The sequence below is a fragment of the Rhyacophila brunnea genome, unplaced genomic scaffold (assembly GCF_057557595.1).
Source record: "Rhyacophila brunnea isolate RB1 unplaced genomic scaffold, BYU_Rbru_1.0 scaffold_1, whole genome shotgun sequence".
NCBI classification, from domain to species: domain Eukaryota; kingdom Metazoa; phylum Arthropoda; class Insecta; order Trichoptera; family Rhyacophilidae; genus Rhyacophila; species Rhyacophila brunnea.
The window spans coordinates 17479342-17503008 of NW_028232751.1; the positions used below are offsets into that span (position 1 = coordinate 17479342).

The 23667-nt window shown below is 30.6% G+C and overlaps 1 protein-coding gene across 1 annotated transcript in view; it reads left to right on the forward strand.

Annotated features, from left to right (window-relative positions):
• The window catches only part of LOC147079542 (Krueppel-like factor 6), a 530192-nt gene extending 507340 nt beyond the window's left edge, over positions 1 to 22852 (forward strand). The window contains exons 2-3 of the mRNA XM_085941869.1: positions 18949 to 19564; positions 21626 to 22852. Coding sequence (XP_085797995.1) covers positions 18949 to 19564; positions 21626 to 21801 — 792 coding nt within the window. The 3' untranslated portion in view covers positions 21802 to 22852. The remainder of the gene's footprint in view (positions 1 to 18948; positions 19565 to 21625) is intronic.
• The last annotated feature ends 815 nt before the right edge of the window (positions 22853 to 23667 follow it).

A 23667-nucleotide genomic window follows, 5' to 3' on the forward strand; every position in this document is an offset into this window, starting at 1 on the left:
TATTACAACGATATATCTGCATACTTACTTTGGTGATTATTTTGTTTAGTCGAATACAACTTGTAAACAAACAACCTTTACTTTATCCTCCTTACTTGTTTTTCCTGATAAAGTAACTTTCGATTTGGGCTGGAAAAAGTTAAAACAAAAAGAAGCGAATCTCACTCCGAATTTTCTGTCTACCTCAGATAGTACATTTTTAGGATGCCGTGAAACAATCTTACAGCAAAGGGGGTTGTGAAACGAAACAGGTTCAAACCATTGAAGTTACTTATTTACATAAAATAATTTGAATTGTTTGAAAAAAAATGAACTCCCCAGAAATTAACTCCCCTACTACCGGCCGGGCACAGTATTTTCACGGCGTTCGATCGACAAAAAACAAAAAGAATATCAACTACCACTAATCCACTAAAGCTCCTACATTTGCCTTTTTTGATTTGAGGGGTCGCTTAGGAACGCTATGTACCTATGTGGAACATTGTTAATTATATTACCAGGATGGTACGGTCAAATTGATCAGATTAACAGTGGCGTACGTTTTTTCATACAAAAATAGTGACTGATTTTATTGAATGTCTACTTCGTAGCGTATATTATTTGGTGAAGTATTTGTGGGTTTGCTTTTGTTTTTTTTTGCATTGGATGTCTTATAATGTTATTTTCTCTCTTGGATTTTAGTTTGGTTAGAAGTTTTAATTTAGGCAACGGTGTCTCGAGAACTTATTCGTATCGTTGTCTACTTAATTGAAATAGGCTCAAAAGATTGTAGGTTCCCCAAAAAACTACCTACACTAACACTATAAGTATATTGGAAACCGGAAACGGTGAACTATTGAAGGTTAATCTTACTGTACCTAACATTTACCAATTGATAATGTATAAGTAGAATATGAATATTTTCATTCTGTTAAATAATCTAATGTAGTCCACTTGTTCAGTTAATATGTACCTACATAACTTTATTTTAACACAAAGTTTTAAGTAAGTAGTTAATTCAACAATTTTTGAGTTATTGATGTGACAGCGTTCCGGTCTATGAAACCACCCCAGAACAATCTACACTCGATCAGTTAGAGCCGAGCCACACCTGGGGCCCGATTTCCTAACTATCGTCTCGTGTACGATAGTTAGGAAATCGGGCCCCTGGTCGCCCAGTAGTCGCTCAAGCAATAAAGTCGGGCGACCAGTCGCCGGCAGCCACGCCGCGGATAGAACGTATTTTTGCATGCTTGCGTGTACCTACATTCATTATTATTATTATTTTTGGCTGCATCTCCTGGTCGCCCGAGTAAATCGCCCGAAGTTACCAGAGTCGCCCGGTGTGGCTCGACACTTATTAGTGCTGATAACTTAAAAAATGAGGGATATTATTTAAAAATAATATAGTTTTGGCACGTGAACGCCGATAGTTCAATTAATAGCTAGGTACATTTTTATGAGTGACAAATGAATTATGTAAATATACTTAGTAAGTTATAATATGTACTGACATGTGAACAATAATATATAAATTATTTATAGGTACATTGTCATTTATTAAATACTTAATATATAAAATTTGATGAATAAAACATAAATGGCACATGTACCTACTCTACCATTATGGCTGAATGTAAAAAATCATGTTACCACAACAATATATATAATATATTTATATATTGTCTTGAAGTTTTGGAGTGGTAGATAGGTATAATTTAAGTGACAGATTGTAATTTTTATATACTAGGCTAATCATAAGTAAATTATATAATATAAAGCTAAAGTTTATCCTGATGAATTATTATTTACCTGTGGTGTTTATTATGCTTTAATTTGAGAAGTCCTCCGAGCTTTCCATTATCAGATAGGTAGCGTATAATGTTAAAATCGATATATTTTGGGATTGTTTGCCATAAGCTCGTAATTCTTCGGTCTTTTATATACAATAAACAATCATTATCGGTATACAATACCATCACTCGCCGTAAATGACACACCGTTTCGTATATTTAGGAAGCTTTTTAATGGACTACCTCATAAATATTTACCACACCTCTTTCCGCCAAGCAACGAAAATATGTAGGTACTACTTAATATATGCCGGTTCTTATTATTTAATCCACACAAAAAGAAAATTCATGTAAATATGTATTGTAGGTACCTATATATATATAGTAATAACTATTACGACGTGTGGCGTTATGTTTCTTGATGCATTCGTGAATATTTTGGGGTTCGTACTGTTAGATATACATAGAATAATTATTATTAATCTAGGCTCAAAATTCCCAGACATATTTTTGAAATTCATGTCTACTTTTTATGAAGTATAAAGTAATCAGTTATATAAGGAGTTAAAATCTTATCTATTATTATTTCATAAAATTAAATTAACATACCTACTTACTATTTTTGTCTTCGATTATTTAAGATTTACAAGAGTGATATAAACGTATAAAATTATAGTATTTATAAATATGTATAACCTTTTTCATATTGAATTCTTAAAAATTAGGGATAGGAATATTGAATAAAAACATTAATGTCGGTATTTCGATATTTCATATTGAATACCGGTACCAATACCGAGATTGCCAGACCTGCCATTGGTGATGCCAATTGGGGAGGCCAATAACTCTGTTCAACCAAATCGCTTCGGATGTTGATATATTCCATCTGCGTGAGGATGAGTATAGGTGGACGTTATTTTATAAATTCTTAAAATAGGGTCTGCTTAACTCATCCGGTGTACTTCCTTGTACCTATATAATTTTTTGTATTTACACATTTATACTGTTGAATAACTTAATACTGATCTATCTCTTTTGTTATGTACCTAATATTGTTTTAATAATATTTCGTTGTTTCTAAATGTCATGTTGTGAACGTCTTAAACTTATGATTTGTAATGTCCACAATATGTAAAATAAATGAATTGAATTGAATTGATTAATAATTCAACAGAGAATTCGTTGAAAATAATATAATATCAAAAAAATTCTTTCACGGTAGGTACCTACCATATATTTTGTTCTCAGTCCCGTTCACTTTACGTATGGAATGAAAAAAATTTGAGAGGTTTTCCAACCAAAATGAATATACACACAGTGAAATTTTTAATAATATTACACTTTTGTTGAATGATTCAAATATTTCAGATTTAGATTTTATTCAATTTCTTTATTTTTTTTTACTACTGAAATCGGTGTTTTGGATTTTTCAAAACCGGTATTTCGGTATCGATTAATACCGGGATCCCCGATTTCAGAATAGCGGTAATGGAATTGGCTTCAAATTATTTGGTAAGTATATATATGCATTAACAGCAAGTATTTTAATAAAAAATCGAGCAAGTATTTTATTAAAAAGGTGGGAACTATTTAATATGAACAGCAAGTAAAAAATGATTATTGGTAAGTATTATAATATAACAATGGAAGTATTTAAATTATGATAGGGAATTATTTAAACAATTTCCGGGAATTATTTAAATAATTAATGGTAAGTATAAATATCAATTTGTCAGTATAAAATCTATTTTGGACAGATTTTTTCTTTTACAGAAATAACTTATTTAGTAGCTTCCTTATTATGTTAAATTTAGTAGGATAGTATTGTTCTTTCTATCTGGCTCTCCAGAACAGATTGTACTATTAGAATGGTATTTCCCTATTATTTCATCCCTTACGCCCATTTAGTGTAGCAGCATTTGTGTATCTATAAAATGGCTCAATGATGCAATGCGAGTCTCCTGAGCAAGCTTCTAGTGCCTTTAAGATACTATTTCATTTTAACTATCAGCTGTAACTTAACTTAACTGCACCTTCCGAACCACCAGTTGTAGGTAGCTGTTAGGCATACACTCTTGATCTAAGCGCACTTCAAAGATATATGTAACCTTACCTTATGAGATTCAAACCCTTAATCTCTACTTCATCGCGGAGTTAAATAAATTGTAGTGTCTATTATATACATTTTCAACTTTGCAATAATAACAAGACATACTTCAGACTTGTATAGTGCTTATTACATATTATTTTCAGTACCAGAATTAAATAATAAGACAGACTTCAGTTATTTACAATAAATGTATTTCTTGTGTTCAAAAATTCACAATAATAATCAATTGTAACAAACATATGACAGAATAAGACGTTTTCTTCAATGATATATCAACTACATACAACCTATTACTAAAGACGACCGATGTCGATCAATGTGAATGATTGAAAATGATAATCTAGAATACACACCCAGTCAAACGATAACATAAAAATCTTTTCCTTCAATTACGTACAACCTATTACTAAAAACGTTTATGAAATTCATAAAAGAAAACATAAAATATGTGTTGTTTTTACTGTTATATTATTTTATGCAAGTCTACATATAAATAACACAACATTTTAGGATTATCGGAAAACATTCCGATAATCGCAACTTTTGACAGCTCGATTTTTTTGTTCGTTCGTTGATCAGTATCAGAGCATAGACAAATCGGACGAGTCGACTTATTAATTATTGTCCTCGGACTTTTGGCTCGCCAATGGCAATACGTTTCACGGTCTTGTTTACATTACATGCTGTAATAAATTAACAATATTAAATTATTATCTGATTCGGCATTTACACTAATAGTAAAAATAATAATATACATATTATATAAATATTTAGGATACTTACTTAAATTAGTAATTTTAAAAGACGTTGAAAAAAACCTTTTTTGTAGTGATGAGTAAAAAACATGTAAAATATAAAAAATCCACGAACCCTAACTAATTAATTTAGCATACAATTTTAATTGAGATAAATTTAATATCATACTATTAATTATTGTTGTATCCAAACTGAGATTCATTTTTTTTTATAAAATTAGACAATAATAGGTAATAAAAATGTACTTAGTTTAAAAAAATGATTTCTGTAATATTTGTAGTACCTACCTAGAGAACCTATATTTTTGATCAATTATTAATTTAATCTTTGAGGTTATTCGCATTTATTCTGTGAAATGTCCATCTAGCTCTTTTTTCTGCACCTCTGCGACTTCTTATTTGATCTTCTTTTAATAATAATATAATCATAAATAGTTTGTTCTTACCGATATTCATGAATGCATAGACTAATATACTTTATATGCGATAATGGTAACCCTAAAATGCCGTGCGCCCCATTGAATGTTTTTTACTTTTCATACTATCAAAATAATAATGGATATTGATTTTATCTATTGGCCCATGTCATTTAAATAATGATTATTTATTTTTACTACTGATTTTTGAATATTATTTCTTGCTGTACCATTATTTTACATTCAACATTAAAACTGGCGGGCTTATACCGATACTTTGAAATAAATACTTACCATTCATTTAAAATTCTGACAGTTGTTATTTAAAAACTTTTCAATATTGTCTATTAATACTTGCTTTAAAAATGCACGCCAATGGAATTCCTATTCAAAATAATATTCTTATAAAGACTGCCCATTGAACTATTGTAAATTACAAAAAGTCCGGTGCTAATAATACTCAATTTTATCACGTCTCGAATAGTATCTAATTGCTGTACTAATTTCTCACCTTGTATATTCATTATTGACGTATGAAATAATGAATAAATGTTGATATTGTGTTTAGGTTTAGACAGTTCTAGTATTTAAACTATTTTACGAGTTAAAGTAAACTTTAGATAATCGCTGAAAATCAAGTTTTTTTTCACTGATTGAAGTGGTACAAAATATTCAGATTTGCCAGTATTATGTATTGCTGATTTCATACCGAATAAACGTTACTTAATCATTTATTATTTAAATATAAATTATTGATTCGGTTTCTATGTACTCGTACATATCTAAAGTAGATAATTCATACCCCTTTATGACAAATTTAAAAATTAAAATAATCAATAAAGACTTCTTCCGATTGACCTATGGTTTAACTCGAACCTTGACGTCTTAACACCGGCGCGATCTTCTTCTTACTAGGTGCCTACATTCTTGGTTTACAACTCCTACTGGTATTTTTTTTTAAATATGCATGTGCCATTCCTGCCCTGTTGGCCACATGAGTTTTATGAAGGTAGACATTTTCAATTTCTGTTGCAATTACACCCTCGCTCATGTGTCAGGACAATTTGCCGTATAATCTTCCCCTCAATTGTCAATTAGTTCAGCTGGTTTCACCGTTAGTGTCCATGAATCACGACTCCATATGCTATCACTGTGCGTATAAGTCGTAAGATGAATCTTTGATTTTCTGTGGACATATTTATAATATCTATGGACAAGTATGACTTTTTGCATTGGATATTATTCTCTGTTTTATTTCTTCAACATACGTAATAAAAACATAACAGATTTTATAGATTAAAATTTATATATGAAGTAATCACAATTCCGTAATAAAACTAAAAGGAATTACGTGAACATCAAAAAGGACGAGTTTTTCCGTCCCGAAAGAAAGACACATCAAATATTGGGAATGGGACAACTGGGCGCCAGGATAATTGGGCGCCATACTGTCGGAATGAAATAAATAGACGTTCGTTACGATTGTATACAGAAAGTAGACGAGGAATTTTAATAAGTTTCTATCTACTAATTAGTAGTTTTAATTCATTTTGCTCCTAATATAATGCTTTTATTGCGGATTGAAAATTAGCATCCCTGAGGCTTTGGAACTTTAACATATACACAATTAAATCATTATTTACGTGTGCATATTTAAATTTTCACCAAGTATTAAATACATATTTTAAAAGTAGGTACATATAATTCAGGAACGTCTATCTATTTTCGAATGTTATGCCATTGCGTGGCGCCCAGTTGTCCCGGCGTCGAATCATCCTAGACTAAATATCGGCTATATAAAATATATCTTTAGAGAGTTCTGAAGTTTTTTGGTAATATAGTCATTACGATAAACAATAATTTTGAAAAATGAAATCATCGGGGATTGTCGGAGACTCATAATTATGACATTTAAAAGAAGTGGCGATCTTTTCAACACCGAAAAACACGTAAACAAAGAAGATAATATAGTAGGTTGTATATATACTGTGTTGATAAAGTTTCATGGGCGATTAACAAAATAATAATAAAATAAATGTATCAGTATAATAATGTTTATATATGGGTTGTGTAAATAATTTAATTACAAACCGAAAAAATATTACGTTAGAGCTTCTTTACTGCGCGTTTTTAGCAACGTGGAAAAGTTCACGGATAGTTCTTCAGTACCTACCTACATATACGTCTGGAGTAGAAGGTAAATCTTAATTTTATTTAGACATTGATGTAAAAACTTCAACTCACCGTGAAACTTTATCGAAAAAAAAACATCAAACCATTATTAAAAGAAAATCTGTTTTGGACAGCCGAATTTTAATAAACTCGGGAGAAGTTGAAATGAAGTTTTTTCGTAAACAATCAGTATTTAAGCAATATTTTTCAACAACAAAATTGCGTAAATAGTGAATTTTGGTTTTGAAATAATTATATAAGAAAGTAACTTATTTCTGCAATATCAAATTGAAAACCTACCACACCCAGGTACTTAATTTTTCAATATTTCAAAAAATGTCTTTCGTTATTTGTTTTTATTAATTTAAAGCTATTTTACATGATCATAATTAGTATAATAGGGTATTACTAATACGTACCTACTATTATAAATACCTGCATATCGTCACTGTACAGGTCAATTATTATTGTCGTAACCCTCAAGTATCAAGATGTTCAAGAAGTGAAAAAAAACTGCATAATTTTTAAAATCTCAAAAATGTTTTGTAAAAAAGGGGGGGTTTCATGATTTTTTTCGTCACACCAGTCGTCATGCGGCCCGCGTTACTTTACAAATATATGTATTTGGCCCGAAGAAAAAAAATGCTCTACAGTAACGATATTTTATTTTGTAGGTGTATATTGTTTTCTCAAACCGTACCTAAGCTGATAATATCACAAATAGACTGTTGCTTATTTTTTTTTTATATTTTGAAATTTCAATGATTAAAAAAACAATATTTATTATCTAAGCGAGTACTAATGCACGAAGTGAAAGTGAAAATTGAGTAATTAATCATGCAATGATGTGTAAATGTAATTCACTTAAAACTTAAATAGTTACTCATGTTTTAGTGCGATGTTGTTTAGTAGAATGGTGTCAGATTCTTCTGGCAGTGGAGGCGACTCATTTAGGTGTTGGCATCCTTACTTTCAAATGACACTAACACCATTGCAAAGTGATTTCGTCGTCGTCGCAATGAGAAAAGAATCTGTCCTTCTTCTAAGTTATTATGAGAATAATGTTTATGAAACAACGTTTTTCTTGTTACTAAAATAACTTTGTTTCAAAACCAATGGAGATCTATCACGTAAACGTCAGATAAATCAATGAGTTGAATTGAATCAAATTTATGAAAAAATGAAAAAAATTCAATGAGAGAAATTACATTATAACATAAATTGAAGGTAATATAAATTGTGTTAACGCTATCAGTGGTGGAAATGATAAATTTTACGAATATATAAAATATACCTTCTCCAATATCGTTGATTATAATCCGCTTTCTGTAAGTTGGCCATTCATTATATTACTATTATTATCCATATGTAGTAGAATTCAATATAATATTACTCGATTCATTCAAAATTAATTTTACGTTCAACTATTGCTTTTCCAAATAAGACTATTTGGTGTATCAGGTAAACAGCACCTAATACATAATAATATAATATAATGTCGGCTTCATTTAATGATGTGTTGAGTGGGGGTGGTGTGTAAATACATGTTGGAGAATTTCGACATATTTCGTGCGATACGATTTGCCTCTATTCCAGTTGTATTAAATTTAATAGTGTGTGGATTGTCGAAAGCTTCAGGCGAAGAGTTTGAAGTATCTACATACATATTGAGCGTTTGTTTATTTCCCTCGCACATCGGTTGACGCAATAATATCTTCTGACTATCGACGAGTCCCTCGAACAGTCCCACACGAAATATTATTGAACATTGTCGGTTACCAATAACTGCAAATATTATATTATTGGATACCTAGACACACAAGAACAGGCGAATTTCCTAAACCACAAAATTTCAAACGGTAATTATTATTAATCCACTATTGTATTATCAGTTTTTCGTAAGTCTGACAGTATTGTCTTTGCAACGCGTATAACTCTTGGTAGGTCTTGTCCCCATTCATAAACTTCTGGCAATCCGTTTACCGCCGCCTTTCAAATATTTTTCTGGACATCTTCAAATCCTATGTGTCCAGGGCTCGAAATCAACAAGTACGCATCACAGCGCCGTTCCGGTGCATGAAATCTTCAAAATTATCGCTTCGTCTCGTGGAAAAAATATTTTGACCATTTGAGCTAGATAGCCCATATAACAAAAAGTCTAACACACTTTTTAAATAAAATATACAAACAATTAAATAACTATTTTATATTGACCGAGCCTTTTCTTTGTATTTATACGCCTCGTTTTTTCCCCCGTCCCAACAAAGTAAATAACGCTCCATTATATTTAAACCTCAGAATACCATTTTATTTAACAGCCCCAATAATGCTTTTGTTATTCAAAATAATTAACACGGTAACACGTTTCCGTTATTTTTATTGCTCCGAAATAACACGGATATTCCATAAACAATGCGGTTATCTACAATAATTGTTTAATTATCTTCATTCTATTTGTGACACCCACCAAAGTCTGAAGTGTTTAAATTCAGCAAGCGTATGCGATCCCAAGTGTTAAAATGGTAACATATTTGTCGCATACAACCGATATCTAATTAGTGTACCAAAGCGCCGCTCACGTAAGAATACGCATCCTGCGTGAGATATGTAGTACATAGGTAGGAATGTATTGTTTAATTAGCGTAATTGACCAATTAATTGCTTAATAAAGCTTTAGAATGGGCGATTTCGTATAAGGTAGTTTCACTCAGAATTTGCTACATTGAACAACAAAGGTTTAAATTAATGTTAAAATTAGCGAACGCTATAGCATTTTGTCAAACCGTGTGCACAGAAATGGGAATTTTCTAACATTCAAATTTACTAATAATCATTAGAGTAGTAGGTACCTATGTAAATAGATTATTCTAAACATTAATAATACATTGTCAATCTTTTAAAAAATGCTAAAGGGCAGTATCCTATTTTAGGTATATTGGAATAATATTGCTTTTATACACGGTTTTTATTTCTAGATATTGAGGTTTGTTTTGATGCTATAATAAACTAGGATAGTGCTGAGATTTTAAATAAAGTTTTCTAGAAACAATCGTCATATTGTGTGGTTGGTTGTCTTTTTGTGGAATATTTAAGTAGAAAGTAGTTATAGTTCACTGAAGGTCTTCAACATTTATTGATATTTTATACATTTAAAAAATAATTATAATGTTTGGTTAATTAAAAAATTGCTAGATTAGTAGGTATTCACCTAAATGTTTTAGATGAAATTACTAGTGAGATATATTTAGAGAATAGAGATTGCGATCGAGATTTGTCGTCTTGAGAAATAATCAGAAAAGTTGATTTTCGTTCCACGAAGAGATTCTTTCGGAAATTTTGAGAATATCCTTTCTCGAGAAATCATCATTCCTCTAGAATTTGAGAATTTTTACGATAATAAAAAATAGATTCGGAAATCCGGATTGAATTTGACTGATTTATTTTTAGGAATGAAGAGCTAAGAGAATCTCTAAGTACCTAAATATTTTTTGTTAAATTTATCTTCCTTTTAATTTAAATTGTCTGTTGACGGATGAACCTATCGATTTGTAGGTACTGTATTATACAAATTTTATAAATCTCAAATATATATTTTCAATGTATTCGATAACATTAACAATAATTTTATTTGGACCTGAGTCACCTGTACCCATTACGTACGTCCATACCGCTAATTCATCCCTAAATGGTGAACGAAAAACAATGACAGATTTTCTGTGAAGGTCATATATTTTGTTGTGTGACATTGCTTGTTGATAAATTGAAAATTCTGTCCTTCAATAATAATTTAGTAGCATTATTGCATAATTGTAAAAAGTCCTCGAAAATTAATTGTACTTTCACTTTTGATTCGACAATTAAAATATTAATTCACCAATTAGAATAGATCCATTTGCTTTATAATTGTTGTTGTTGGGACTCCGTCTACCCCAGTGTTTCTTAAAATAATTCACCCTCAATGACATCCAATTATCACGCGGTAAATAATAATTATAATTACGAATATTATGAGACGTCTTTACTTCCATAATTAGTCAATATAATATTATTTGACAAATTGTTTGGGTAGTGTATTCAATTATTTGATACCGAAGATAATCAAGTATATAAAAACCTAATTGTGTAAAGTCTGCACTCCTCCCTATCTGCTGCAAGCTTCCTCTCCTGTTATAGTTTCAGGGATGCTGTCTCCCTTTTCACATGATCAAATCAACCAAGTCTAGGTCTCCCGGTCGTCGTTTTCCATTCCTGTATATTGAATAGAATCATCCTCGGTCATTGGTTGTCTCTCTCACGTTTTACACGCCAGAGGGTCACTGCACAATGCGTACGGTTCGTGGTCTTCTGTGTTACGTTCCAAATAAAGGTTGTGGTCGAGAAATCCCACCTCGAGAACTCTCGAGAAATAATCAGAAAAGGCCAATCTCAATATCAAGAAATTAATTTTCAGAAATTTCGAGATATGTCAATGTGATTGTCGAGAAATCGAGAAATTGTTGGGTGAAAAAGTGCACAACCAGAATTTAAAGAATATGACTGAAAAAGTTAAAACAAGAATAATCTAGATAATTTCATAGTAGGTAATGTCGAATTCTCGAGATTCTCGAGATCGCGATTGATTCATTAGAGATGCATTATCTATGGCTTTCATATTTCTATCGTATCAATCTATTTTATGATTACAACTCCGTTTTAATAAAAACGTGTGTTATTCATTTTCATTTGGAAATATTAGTGCTCTTAAGTGTAAAAATAAAAATGTAGGCACATGATGAAGTTCACAGAGGTGAAATTCTGACATGGTTGGCTCATCGTCATCAACAACGTGGTTTTATTAATGCAATAATAATAATATAAAAGAATCATTCCATCTGACTGAATCACCGACAATTTTATTTTAATTGGCCAAGTGACGATGCATTGTTAAGAAGAGGGTGACGATCGTGTTGATATTTGAATGCTTATTTTTTCCTCAGTGACAAACATTGCGGGATATATTTTTAGCTACTCTTATTGTAATCATTTATAAATACCATTATTATATGACGGCATTGTTTAATTATAACCATTATATTATACCAGACAGGTACGTCAGATTTTAAAAATATCTGTTAACCTGACACAACCCCCTCCCCTCTTACATAAAAACATTCCACATCTTCCCGGCGTATTCGTTCGGAGCCAAGGGGTGGCTTGTCAGTACCTTTTTGAAATGAAATAATAAATGGTCTGTAGGATTATTGAGATAATTGATGTTGATCCTCATTCCTAATTTATCACAGAAACAATGAAAGATAGTCTTTGAATTAAATAATATGATATTTTTTAGTTTTATGAACAGATGAGAGTATCTACCAATATAATATTATTATGACAATTTGTTTTTTTAATAATAAACACTTACCAATTTATTATTTTCATGCGACAATATTTTACCAGAATCTATGAACATATTTAACTTGAGGAAAAAGTATAATTTTGGGGCACATTGAAGGAACGAAATATAATGTGAAACAGAATTTTCTCACCGTATAGGTATGACTTGGGGGTAGTTTGTACTAAATTTCAAAATTGGTTTTTGTGATCTGTACCTACTGTAGATGTATCAACACTACCAACCTGTTTTTCATATTATACACATTATACCTACTTACTGATTACACATACACGTTTTGTTTCCAAATACAATGCGTAAATTAGGTACTATAAATTCACGAGAACAATACTTAATGTTTAAACCTACTTGCGTTTTAGTGCATTGTCATCCAATTGCATGTTAACGACAGATATTTTCTAAGAAAACCGTAATTCAAAAATATAGCTCATTGTTTAACGAGATACGTATGTGATAAACTTAGTGAAATATTGAACAATATGCATTAAAATTAAACATACGTAGTTTTTCCCCGAAACATTAAAACGAATATTAATTTTACATAGTGCTAAAACGGAGTAATGTGCGTATAAACCTCCGTAATATATTTCCTACATAGGGATAAGAATAATTATTAATATGAAACAGCTTTTGATTTTCACTGTTTTTGAGATAGTTACTGTCGTTATTGAATATTATTCCACATTTTCTTCTCTACAAAATGATCAAACTAGGCAAGTCAGAAGTTAATGGGATCTGTATTAAGTTTTGTTTAAAAATATAAGATAACTTTAAAACCATAATAATATATCTACAATAATTTTTCATAAAATTGAACATTAACCCAATTAGACAAGCAGTTTTCCATTTCTATTTTAAATACTAATTATATCCTACATTTATGTCAATCATGTAAAGTTTAAATTTAATTTTCCCAACAAAGACCAAATCAGAGTTATCTAGTTGTAGTATTGAGTTGACGATATATTTTAATACTTATAGATTTTTCATTTAGTAAGTTAAACATCAATCTTAGAGAATAGCTGTTTTATTTTATGACTTCTGAATAAATTATAATAAGTAAGTAAATAAGTATGTAAGTTATTTATGTGCCGCCATTCTTTTGCCAAAATCATTTAAATAATATTATTATGTCACATCACTGGCGAAGGGTGCCTACCCGATAAGATCCAATATAAATATTGCACACTATAGTTTGTCAGTCATACATATTAGTTTTCGTTGAACTAAAACTACAATTTGCATTTGGTGTTGGTTAGTTTTTAAAATTCAATTAAACCCCGCGTAAATCAAGCCATAATAGATAATAGTCAAAAAATATTCTTTTATCTATAAAAATATCTAAAATTACGCAATTAAATCATACATAATTTTGGATATTTTATAAATAGAATAATATTTTTTATCTTTTATGATTTAGTTAGACAGGGCTTAATGAATTTAAAAAAAAAATTAGCAATACCTACCATAATAATATATAATAATTTGTTTTCTTAATTCAACAAAGACAAATAAGTATGACTAAAAAGTGTGCACTATTTTTGTTGCATCACCCACAGCATACTAAAACTATTATGGTTTGGTTTAGGAAGGATTTAATTGAATTTTAAAAACTAACCAACATTAACCAAACACTATCTGGAAATTAAAAAAAAAACATGTCGGATCTCCACCCTTAGCCACAAAGTCACATAATATGTTCCTATAGCTGTTTTCTCTATATATAGTTTATAGTAATATGTTAAATCATACTAAGAAAGGGCTCGAAATGGACCGGGGCGCACCGGATCGCCATTCCAGTTCATAAAATCACCAAACTTTTCGCTTCGTCTTGTGAAAAAAATAATTCGACTGTCTGAGCTAGATAGGCCATATAACAAAAAAAGAACTATAACTTAAAAAATCTAACACTCTTATTTTTTATAAAATACATATAACATTAGATAACTAAGTATGTTAATATTTTCGTAAATTTATCGAACGCTCCGCTTCGTAAAATTTTCCATTTCGAGTGCTTAACTAAGATAACCCATAACCACTAAGCCCAGTAGATATCTATTGTAAGATAGCTTTACAACCATCGGAAATCCTATTTTGCCATTTGTTATATTTTAATGATCGCGTCTCATCTTTGTCAGATGAGAAAAATGTAGGTTTGTTGTTCGACTCACCATAATGCAACATCTTCAGTCGTAAACGTGAAAGAGCGTAGATACCTAAATATTATATATAAGTATTTTTGTAAAAACGTCTTGCGTATCTTCAATTGGTACGACATTTATGACTGTATGCGACAGTCATTTTTTTAGAAGCTATTTCCTAAAGTGCCTGAAAAAAACTAAATTGCGTAAAATACAAATTGGTATAATATTATATCTAAATATTTTGTTCATAGCTTTCACCAGGGGTTTTTTTTTATTAAATCATTACGTAGTTTTCAATGAATTTAACAGAATATCCTTGTTATTTGATGGTATTATATGTGAGCTTTAAATAAACTGACTTATATCAATATTTAGGTATTTATAATTAACACATGAGTCATGACATTATTCAGAATTGAATAAAACTGCCGTTATTAATCATATAGGTACTATATTTAGTCGATAATGGACAATGAATCAGCCCCATCTATGACAGGGTGTATTTACAATGTGTTAATATTTTTTTTAAACATTTAAAATGGATTTCAATATTTATTTAAATTCTTTATTATGTGATAGTATTTCTGATTTAAACTACTTAGTGGCGATTTTATTTGACGCAGATGAGGTAATGGATTCGTTAAAAGAATCAAAAGGGGGCCTCAAAACTACCATAGGTGCCTACATGAAATTATTACATATATCGAAATCTATAAAAGATGTGTATTTTTCATAAACGGAGTATAAAATAATATTACTCAAAAAATAACCAAGTCCCTAAAACTAATACCAAAGGGGAACGTGATATAACCACTCAAATAGAGGCATTAGTAGGTACTAATAATGGTTTTAAGAAAGTAGGTATGTGATTTATGGTTTATTTTTTAATTTTTTGTCATGGTCTTCAAATTCAGTCAGTATTAGCCAATAGTCAATTAGTCAATAAGCGAAGTATTGGATTCTTAGAAATTTTAACTTCATGTATTTTTAGTCCCCGTATAGATACGGCAAGGTTATAAAAAATACATTATTTACCAACAGCACGAGTAAGATCTATAATACTTACAACTTTAAATAAACTAAATTTTATACTATATTTAATAAATTATTAGCTAAATAAATATCCTAATATTCCCAATCATCTATTGCTTGGTTGTCTCAAAGCACAGACAGTGGAAATTTGTTATAGGGAAGAATTGGCACCCGCGACTTACAGATTGAGAAGCAGTCGAATGGTCGAATACCCCAACGCAGAAGGTATTCTACCTCACTGCTACGATATTAATAAAACGCAATACTTACCGCAATATTAAAAGAAGCTCGACGTTTATAATGATCGAAAGAAAAAGTTATTATGATGGTTTCCAGGAGATTTTGTTCCCTCGTACTCTGAGAAAAGTTTGTACCCTCTTCGGTTCGTGCCGAGACTTCTGTGGATTCGATTAAACCTTTAATCTGGCAAGCTCTAAAATGGTGGAAAAATCCTTCAAACAAGCGGCACGAGAAGTTTTCTCGCATTATCAAGTAAGGCAGACGTTCCCGAGCACCTTAATTGTAAATTAAGGTAAAAAAAATGCTCATTATGTCACGTTTTTCAATCCTATCCAGTAAGTACATAATATACGTATATTATGTACCTACATTACCTAATTTCAGCAGAGTTTATAGCGCAGTTATATTAATTACATGCAGCATTTATCGAACTTGGATTATAATGTAACTAATATTATTTTTATTTGCATCTGTGACGCGTAAAAGTTTGTTTGCATTGAAAATAAGTGTTGATTGTCGACATAATAAAATAAATGTTATAGCTACTTAATTAAACATTGTTTTAAAACTTCAGAAACATATGTAGTACATATTAGATTTAGATAAGACAGAGTAAATGATCTAAAAGGAATTTATTAAACAACATCCACCTAAATTCATCTCACGCAAGTGGAATTTATATCAAAAACCGAATCGATTTTTTGGTTTTATTGCCTTCCCAATTGGTATTACCAATGGCAAGTTAGTTTCACGCCTTGGGAGGACAAACAACTGATGCTCTCGATTTCTAAGATATTGTAGATTTATATAGAATGGCAGAATTCTCATTTACACCGCGTATAAGTTGAAAAACATTGTATCACACTAGTCTTATTTTTATTACTAATTAATTGCGTGTTTCTTTAAGTTAAGGTTCACATAAGATTTAATAGAATATGACATAAAACGATTGAAATTTCGTGTACCTATATTAGATAATTATAGCGTTATGCTACTAAACTTACTTACTTACTTACACGTCATTTTTTGTCAACAGAAAGGATGTACGAATCTGTGAAGAAATTGCATTCAATTTATATTTATAACAATGCATATTAGTTTGACTATTATATAGGCTTATTATGTAGTTACAGCGCGTATCGAATCAAATTTAGCATACTTAGCCGTTCTCTACATATTTTTTAATTGAAAATGATCTTACATCAGTACCTTACGACGACAGTTATTTTTTAAAGGATGTCGTGGGCTTGGTTTCACTTGACAAATATAGCGATGTTAATCGAATCTTATTTTCTTGGGACGTAAGGGTCAACGGATCAAGATTGAATTAACAAGGGTGAGCTTCGTTGACCCCTGAACTGTCATCACATTACTAATAAAATGGACCACATTAATATGGGAAATATTCGATAGGAAGACAACAAGTTATGACGAGATTAAATTATATTCTTAGGGTTTATTTTTACTGTTTTTGTTTAATGGCGAATGCGACGTATTTTGCGAATTTAATGCATTTTAAAATACTGAATACCTAAACATATCTACATAATACCTAGATAATAATATTATTTAACAATTTTAATTTTGTGTTTTATTATTTCGTTTCTCGCACAATATTATTGATATTGGATTTATATCAATGTCGAAAATTTTAATAAAACATGACTTTTTCAGAATAATACTTTCGAATAAAATAAATTGGGCTTATTTTAAATTCCATTTTAATTTGTGTATATAAATATAAAATAATATTATCTGTTATGTCATTAATTATAATTTCCATAGCTATTCGATATTATTATCTACTTATGTAGGTTCTAGTAACAAGGAAAGTTTATTGGCATATACCACTGACTAACATTTTATATGATAAATTATACCTAGTAAGAATTTTATATTCTCTATTTTTGCATATGTGTGCACAATGATACACTTTATCATCTCATATTAGTCATGCTAAAAATACGTTATGATTTTTCTATATACCTAATGTATATATTATACTTATTACTTATCAAACACTGGATGTGCTTTGCCAATACGTTTTCCATCTTAGGTACCTACTTTGTTGCGCGATTTCTTATTTATTCCTTTAAATATAATATTATGTCGCTATTATTTGCTGCGAAACTTTACAAGTAAATTATGTGATATCTATAATAGGGTCACTTTTGCTGCGGTGTAATGAAAAATAATGCCGCAGTTCGAGAACATTTTTTGTGTAGAAAACACCCAATAAATAGAGCATAAAAATGATTCTTTCGAAAATTAAATATATTTCTGTGAATAAAAACTTTTGATTTTTTTTTAAATTTTCGTTTAATCTAAGTACATTGTTACTTTGTACACTTACTATTAACTATATCATCATATTATATAATATTCAACTGTCTATAAAAGAGTGTAAATTTGTTTAGCAGTCATATTTAGAGTTTTATGGAAATAAGTATCTTCGGGAATTTCATGGTCAGGTCGTTTCTCGCTCATTTTTTCATTGATTAAATCATACATAACATTACAAAACACGATTTAAAAAAACTCTATGCTTGCACTCAAAATTAAAGAATTCCAATTGAATAAATTATTTTGTCCCAGCGCGAAAATAACGATGATAAACTGCGATTAGTTTCAGTGGCGTATTACAGATCGTTTCACGACTAGATGCAAGCTTTTATAGCTATTTTTTTATATTTTTAACCGCGCATGCGTGATAAGTTTGACGATGATTGATGATAAATAATGCGATGTTTAATACATAATAGATATTATGTTGAGGTTATAAGAATGAATGATTCAATCAATTGATATGATGTATTGTATATAATTATGAATATGTACTTATTTAATAATATTCTGAGCGCACCCGTGCGTGCAAAATCAAAATCTCATACGATATGATGTGGTTGTTTCAGAACTGCTACGAAATGGAGCGATACTTGAAGGAAGAACCCCGCATCCACCCGACGAAGAAGCTACCTAAAGAGATGGACAGCCCATGGAACATGTTTACGGCACCAGTCCCGACAGTGTCTTGGAAACTGGAGCCAGACCCAATGATGATTCAGGGAGTAGATAATTTGAGTACAAGCTCGGCCAGTTCCCCAGCCGACTTATGGGATCTTCCAGTGAGCTACGACTTATTACTGAATCGAGAACCTTCTGATGATGAGGATACAGACTCATACGAAGACCGTGGATCGTTGTCTGTTAGACTGGTAGCACCGACCCTCACGCCACCATCCAGTCCGGACTACGACACGCTCCCTACAGCTCGCCAGCAGTCACCGAGAGGTCCTATTGTCCGCACGGCTGCGAGGAATGCTCCCGGTATCACGAGGATCATATCTACCACTCAGGGATATACGGCGCCAGCACCACCCACGTTGCCCGCGCAGCCCACCGCTAACCATCACGCGAGGCTGGAGTCACCGGACTCCAAGAGGCGGATACACAAGTGCCAGTTTCCAGGCTGCAAAAAGGTCTACACAAAAAGCTCCCACCTCAAAGCGCACCAACGGACGCATACCGGTACGTTAAAAACATAATTTACAGTAAATAAGAATACAGTTTTTGACTCGTTGGCTTGTATTTTTTATGCGACTTTTTTATTCGTCATCATTAAATATTTACTATTGTATTGTGAAAGTGTAATATTTGCCTTGTCACAAATACTATCATAAGCCAACAATACTAACGACCGAATTATATACATAATTTACTTACATACTGTCAAAAGATTCGCTAAAATTAGTTTTCATTTATTGTTATTTATCACACTTTTCGATTACAATATTTTTTTACATTTTGCTAATATGATGCACGCGAATATGATTGATACATTATTATTTAACCTTTTTAGTTTCTATAAGATTTCATATAGCGTTTACGTATTTCATAATTTAGTGCTCTACATATTAAGGAACAAAATATCTAATCCTACCATTGAAACGTTAATAGCAAATATACCTATCTAACTTAATATGAATAAAAATGTTTGCTTGACTTTAACTACCTATTTGATAATTTTAGTACGAAGAAGATAAATTTACTTAAAAAAAATACATAAGTATCTACCATTGGCGTGCGGTGTCTTTTGAGATTGGGCATATTCTTAAAAAGCATAAGCCTATATTGAAATTATTATGGGCATTTTGAGGTATCTATAAGTACCTAGAATTTATTTATTATGTTCTAATTTTGAAATACCTACCTACATTATTTCTACTGAATGACAGATTTTCAGAATAAAATATGTATCAGTGCTGTCATTAATTCTTAATGTAAAATATACGTTGACAACCCTACAATAAAAAATAATGGGGAACTGGGAAAATACTGCCAAATAACAAGTCCCATATAACACTAAATTTGCTCTTATAGGGAGCGGTACCTGACATTTAGTATGTCATTGAATTTATTTATTGGTTTTGTGGATACTTATACTATTGTAATATGAATATTTTGGAATTTTTGAGACATGCGCCGCATCCACAGCATCTATGCCACTGGTATATACGCAAAAGCTTACAATATTTTCATTCGCTTCATTCGCAAGCGATAAGTAAATAACATTATCTTCCCTTCTTTTCGGGATATTTTACGATCTCTGCCTTTGGCGGTCATTAAAATAAATTAAATCGTTGATGACACAATATTATTTCATATTGAAAGTTGATTGCTGTACCTACTAGTCCTACTGCCTATTGTTGTTATAAGTTATAACTATTAATTTACTACCTACAATACACAAACCTTTCGATAAATAGCTTGTGAGAATGGACATGCCAATACATCCTAATTATCTAAGGTTAGGTGAAGATTGTAAAACATTGTTATAAAAATGTTTTTTTTTATTTTCTATCGACTCGCCCAATACATACACAACAACGTGGATTTCTCGAGATCAAGATCAACCCTTACGATTATCAATTACCAGGTTTTGGATTTTGATTATTAATAATGAAAGTAATTCCAATTTCTCATCATAAGTAAGTACCTATCTATACGTCTTATAAGTAATTAGGTGGATACGTATTTGCCGACAAGTGACTATATTTATTTAATTGGAATTTATTTTCTTTATTTTTAGTAAGTTTTAATAAAATTACAACTTAAAAAAACAGTGATATTAGGTATTTATTTATTTTTTTAATTTAAAACACCTTAATTATGCATCAAGGAAGAGGAAGAATGTGAATTGTAAATGGATTTGATTAAAATAAAATAACATTTTGTAGGGCATAGGTCATGGATAAGTATGACTTAATATAATAATAATAAAGTACCTACATTTTTCTTATATCAATCTCATCTTGGGTATGTAGGTACACAGATAATGTAGCGTACGTAAACTAATAGGTATCCGTGTTTTTATTTCTTGAGTTCTCTAAATGTTTGTATTGCTGTTGAAATAATGAATCTGAATTTATTTAAATTACCTAATCTTTGCGCAATGCGAAATGATTGTTAATGAATTGTTTCTGGTGATACTTGATATTTATCAGTGAATGTTTGACTGTTTTATTCATTGGGTCCTTTTTGAGTTTATACGGTTTTTCAATGCATTAATTTTCTAAATAAATGTTTCAGGGGAAAAGCCATACAAGTGCTCGTGGGACGGGTGCGAGTGGCGGTTCGCCAGGTCTGACGAGTTGACCCGGCATTATCGCAAGCATACGGGGGCCAAGCCGTTCAAATGCCGCAACTGCGACCGGTGCTTTTCCCGCTCCGACCATCTGGCCCTCCACATGAAACGGCATGTTTGAGAGATCCAACAACACCGCTCGCCCGTCATCAACGGTGCCCCAGCGGTGTTTGACACAACCAAAATATCTATTCGCCAAACAAAAGGAAAAGGCCTCGACTCTACTTCGCCAGAAAAAAGCACTGCTGACGAGAAAAAACCTTGAAATTAATCAAGGGAAGTCAAAGCGCTAAATTGTTTCCACCAGTCACCGATATATTCTGATGTAGCTTATCAAGTTATTTACAACTGTACGTTTATGAGTAAAATGTGCATTTTGTAAAAATAATTTACATAATTGTTAAACAAAAACTTGAATAATGCTGACATCTATTTTTGGTACCTGTCAAAACAGCGCACTTTTAACAGACCAAAACATTAAAACTATTATACCATGTATTATGGATAAAATTTTGGAATGTGGAGAACATTGTATTCTCAAAATATCGGTGATCAATAATATTTTCCAATAATTTTAAGTTTATCGAAAAACAAAGAGTCAGTAGTATTTGGGAAAAAACTGTAAAGAAGGGTAAAGTTTTATGTCTCAAGGTGGTTTATGTAATAAATAAATTATTGATGGTAAATTAAATATATTATCAAGATTAAATAAATATTTATGGTATGTACAATAGATTGTATAATAATCGAATATGGATATTGAGGGTACGCTGCTCTATTCCATTCAAAATATTTTTGTTTGCATTTATATCCATTTTTAAAAAATTAATTAAATATACTTCAAATCAACTAATATCCTGACCTTCAAGATGTTTTGATTAAATATTGAATGAATAATTCATTATTGTGACTTCATGTGCCAAATTTTTTTATTGTACTGTGGTAATTTTTAATGTTTTGTGTCTCTAGGTGCGAAATTTTTACATTTCTTCTAAAAAAAGCTTAATTTAAGATATTCAATGTTATATAATTTCCGTGCTTTAAAAAATGTTCAATTGGTCAGATATTATTATTTTAATTATTGAAGTGTTTGTTTTTATGAATAATAATAAAATGCCAAATATTTAAATATTATTTATACAGTTTGTTGTAAGGGATATTTTAGAATCTTCAAAAAATATACAAAAATATTATTTAGTGACAAAATATATTTATTACTGTTAGATATTTTGAAAAAGATGTCTGCTGATTTGATTAAAGATTGATATATTTGTAGTGTTTCGTCCTGTAAAATTGTACTTTTGTGGTTTTGTAATAATTATTGTCACATTGTGGGGAAAGTATATCAGATTTCGTAATAATGATTCATGGGTTTGACTTTTCGAAAAGCAATCTTTAATGATAATAACAATGGTAATTTGTACAATTGATAGTTTGCAAACCTCTCACAGCTCTTATTTATTTAAAAACTAGGTATGTATTATTTTATTATGTCAGTTAGTATATTATATATGTTCAGTATTCTAAATGTAGGGTCAGTATTCAGTTGTTTTATTATCTTATAATTTTACGATCTGTTTGAATAATAGATATTCCTGTATATAATTATTGTCGCAGAGAGAGTACTTCTACCATTTAAAATACTGGCAATCTCCGAGCGAATAAGGTTATGTTTTACTGTTTGTAAATTGAATAATGAAAGTTTCTTGATAGTATCTGACCAAATTGCACATGATTTTTTTTATTTAAGGACTCAAAAATGGCATAAAAATATTGTCTTTTATACGTTTCACTGTCCTTAATTTATTTGTCAAATTAATAATAATTTTATTATCGAAACTTGTTTTTAAACTTACTTATAATATGATAGATTGTATGGAGAAACTTGTCGGCCCTTAAGGTTAGCCCCTAACGATGACTAGGCGCAACCACAAATCGCTGTATATAAAATAGTAAAGGTGACAATTTTTATGGACGTTTCAGACAC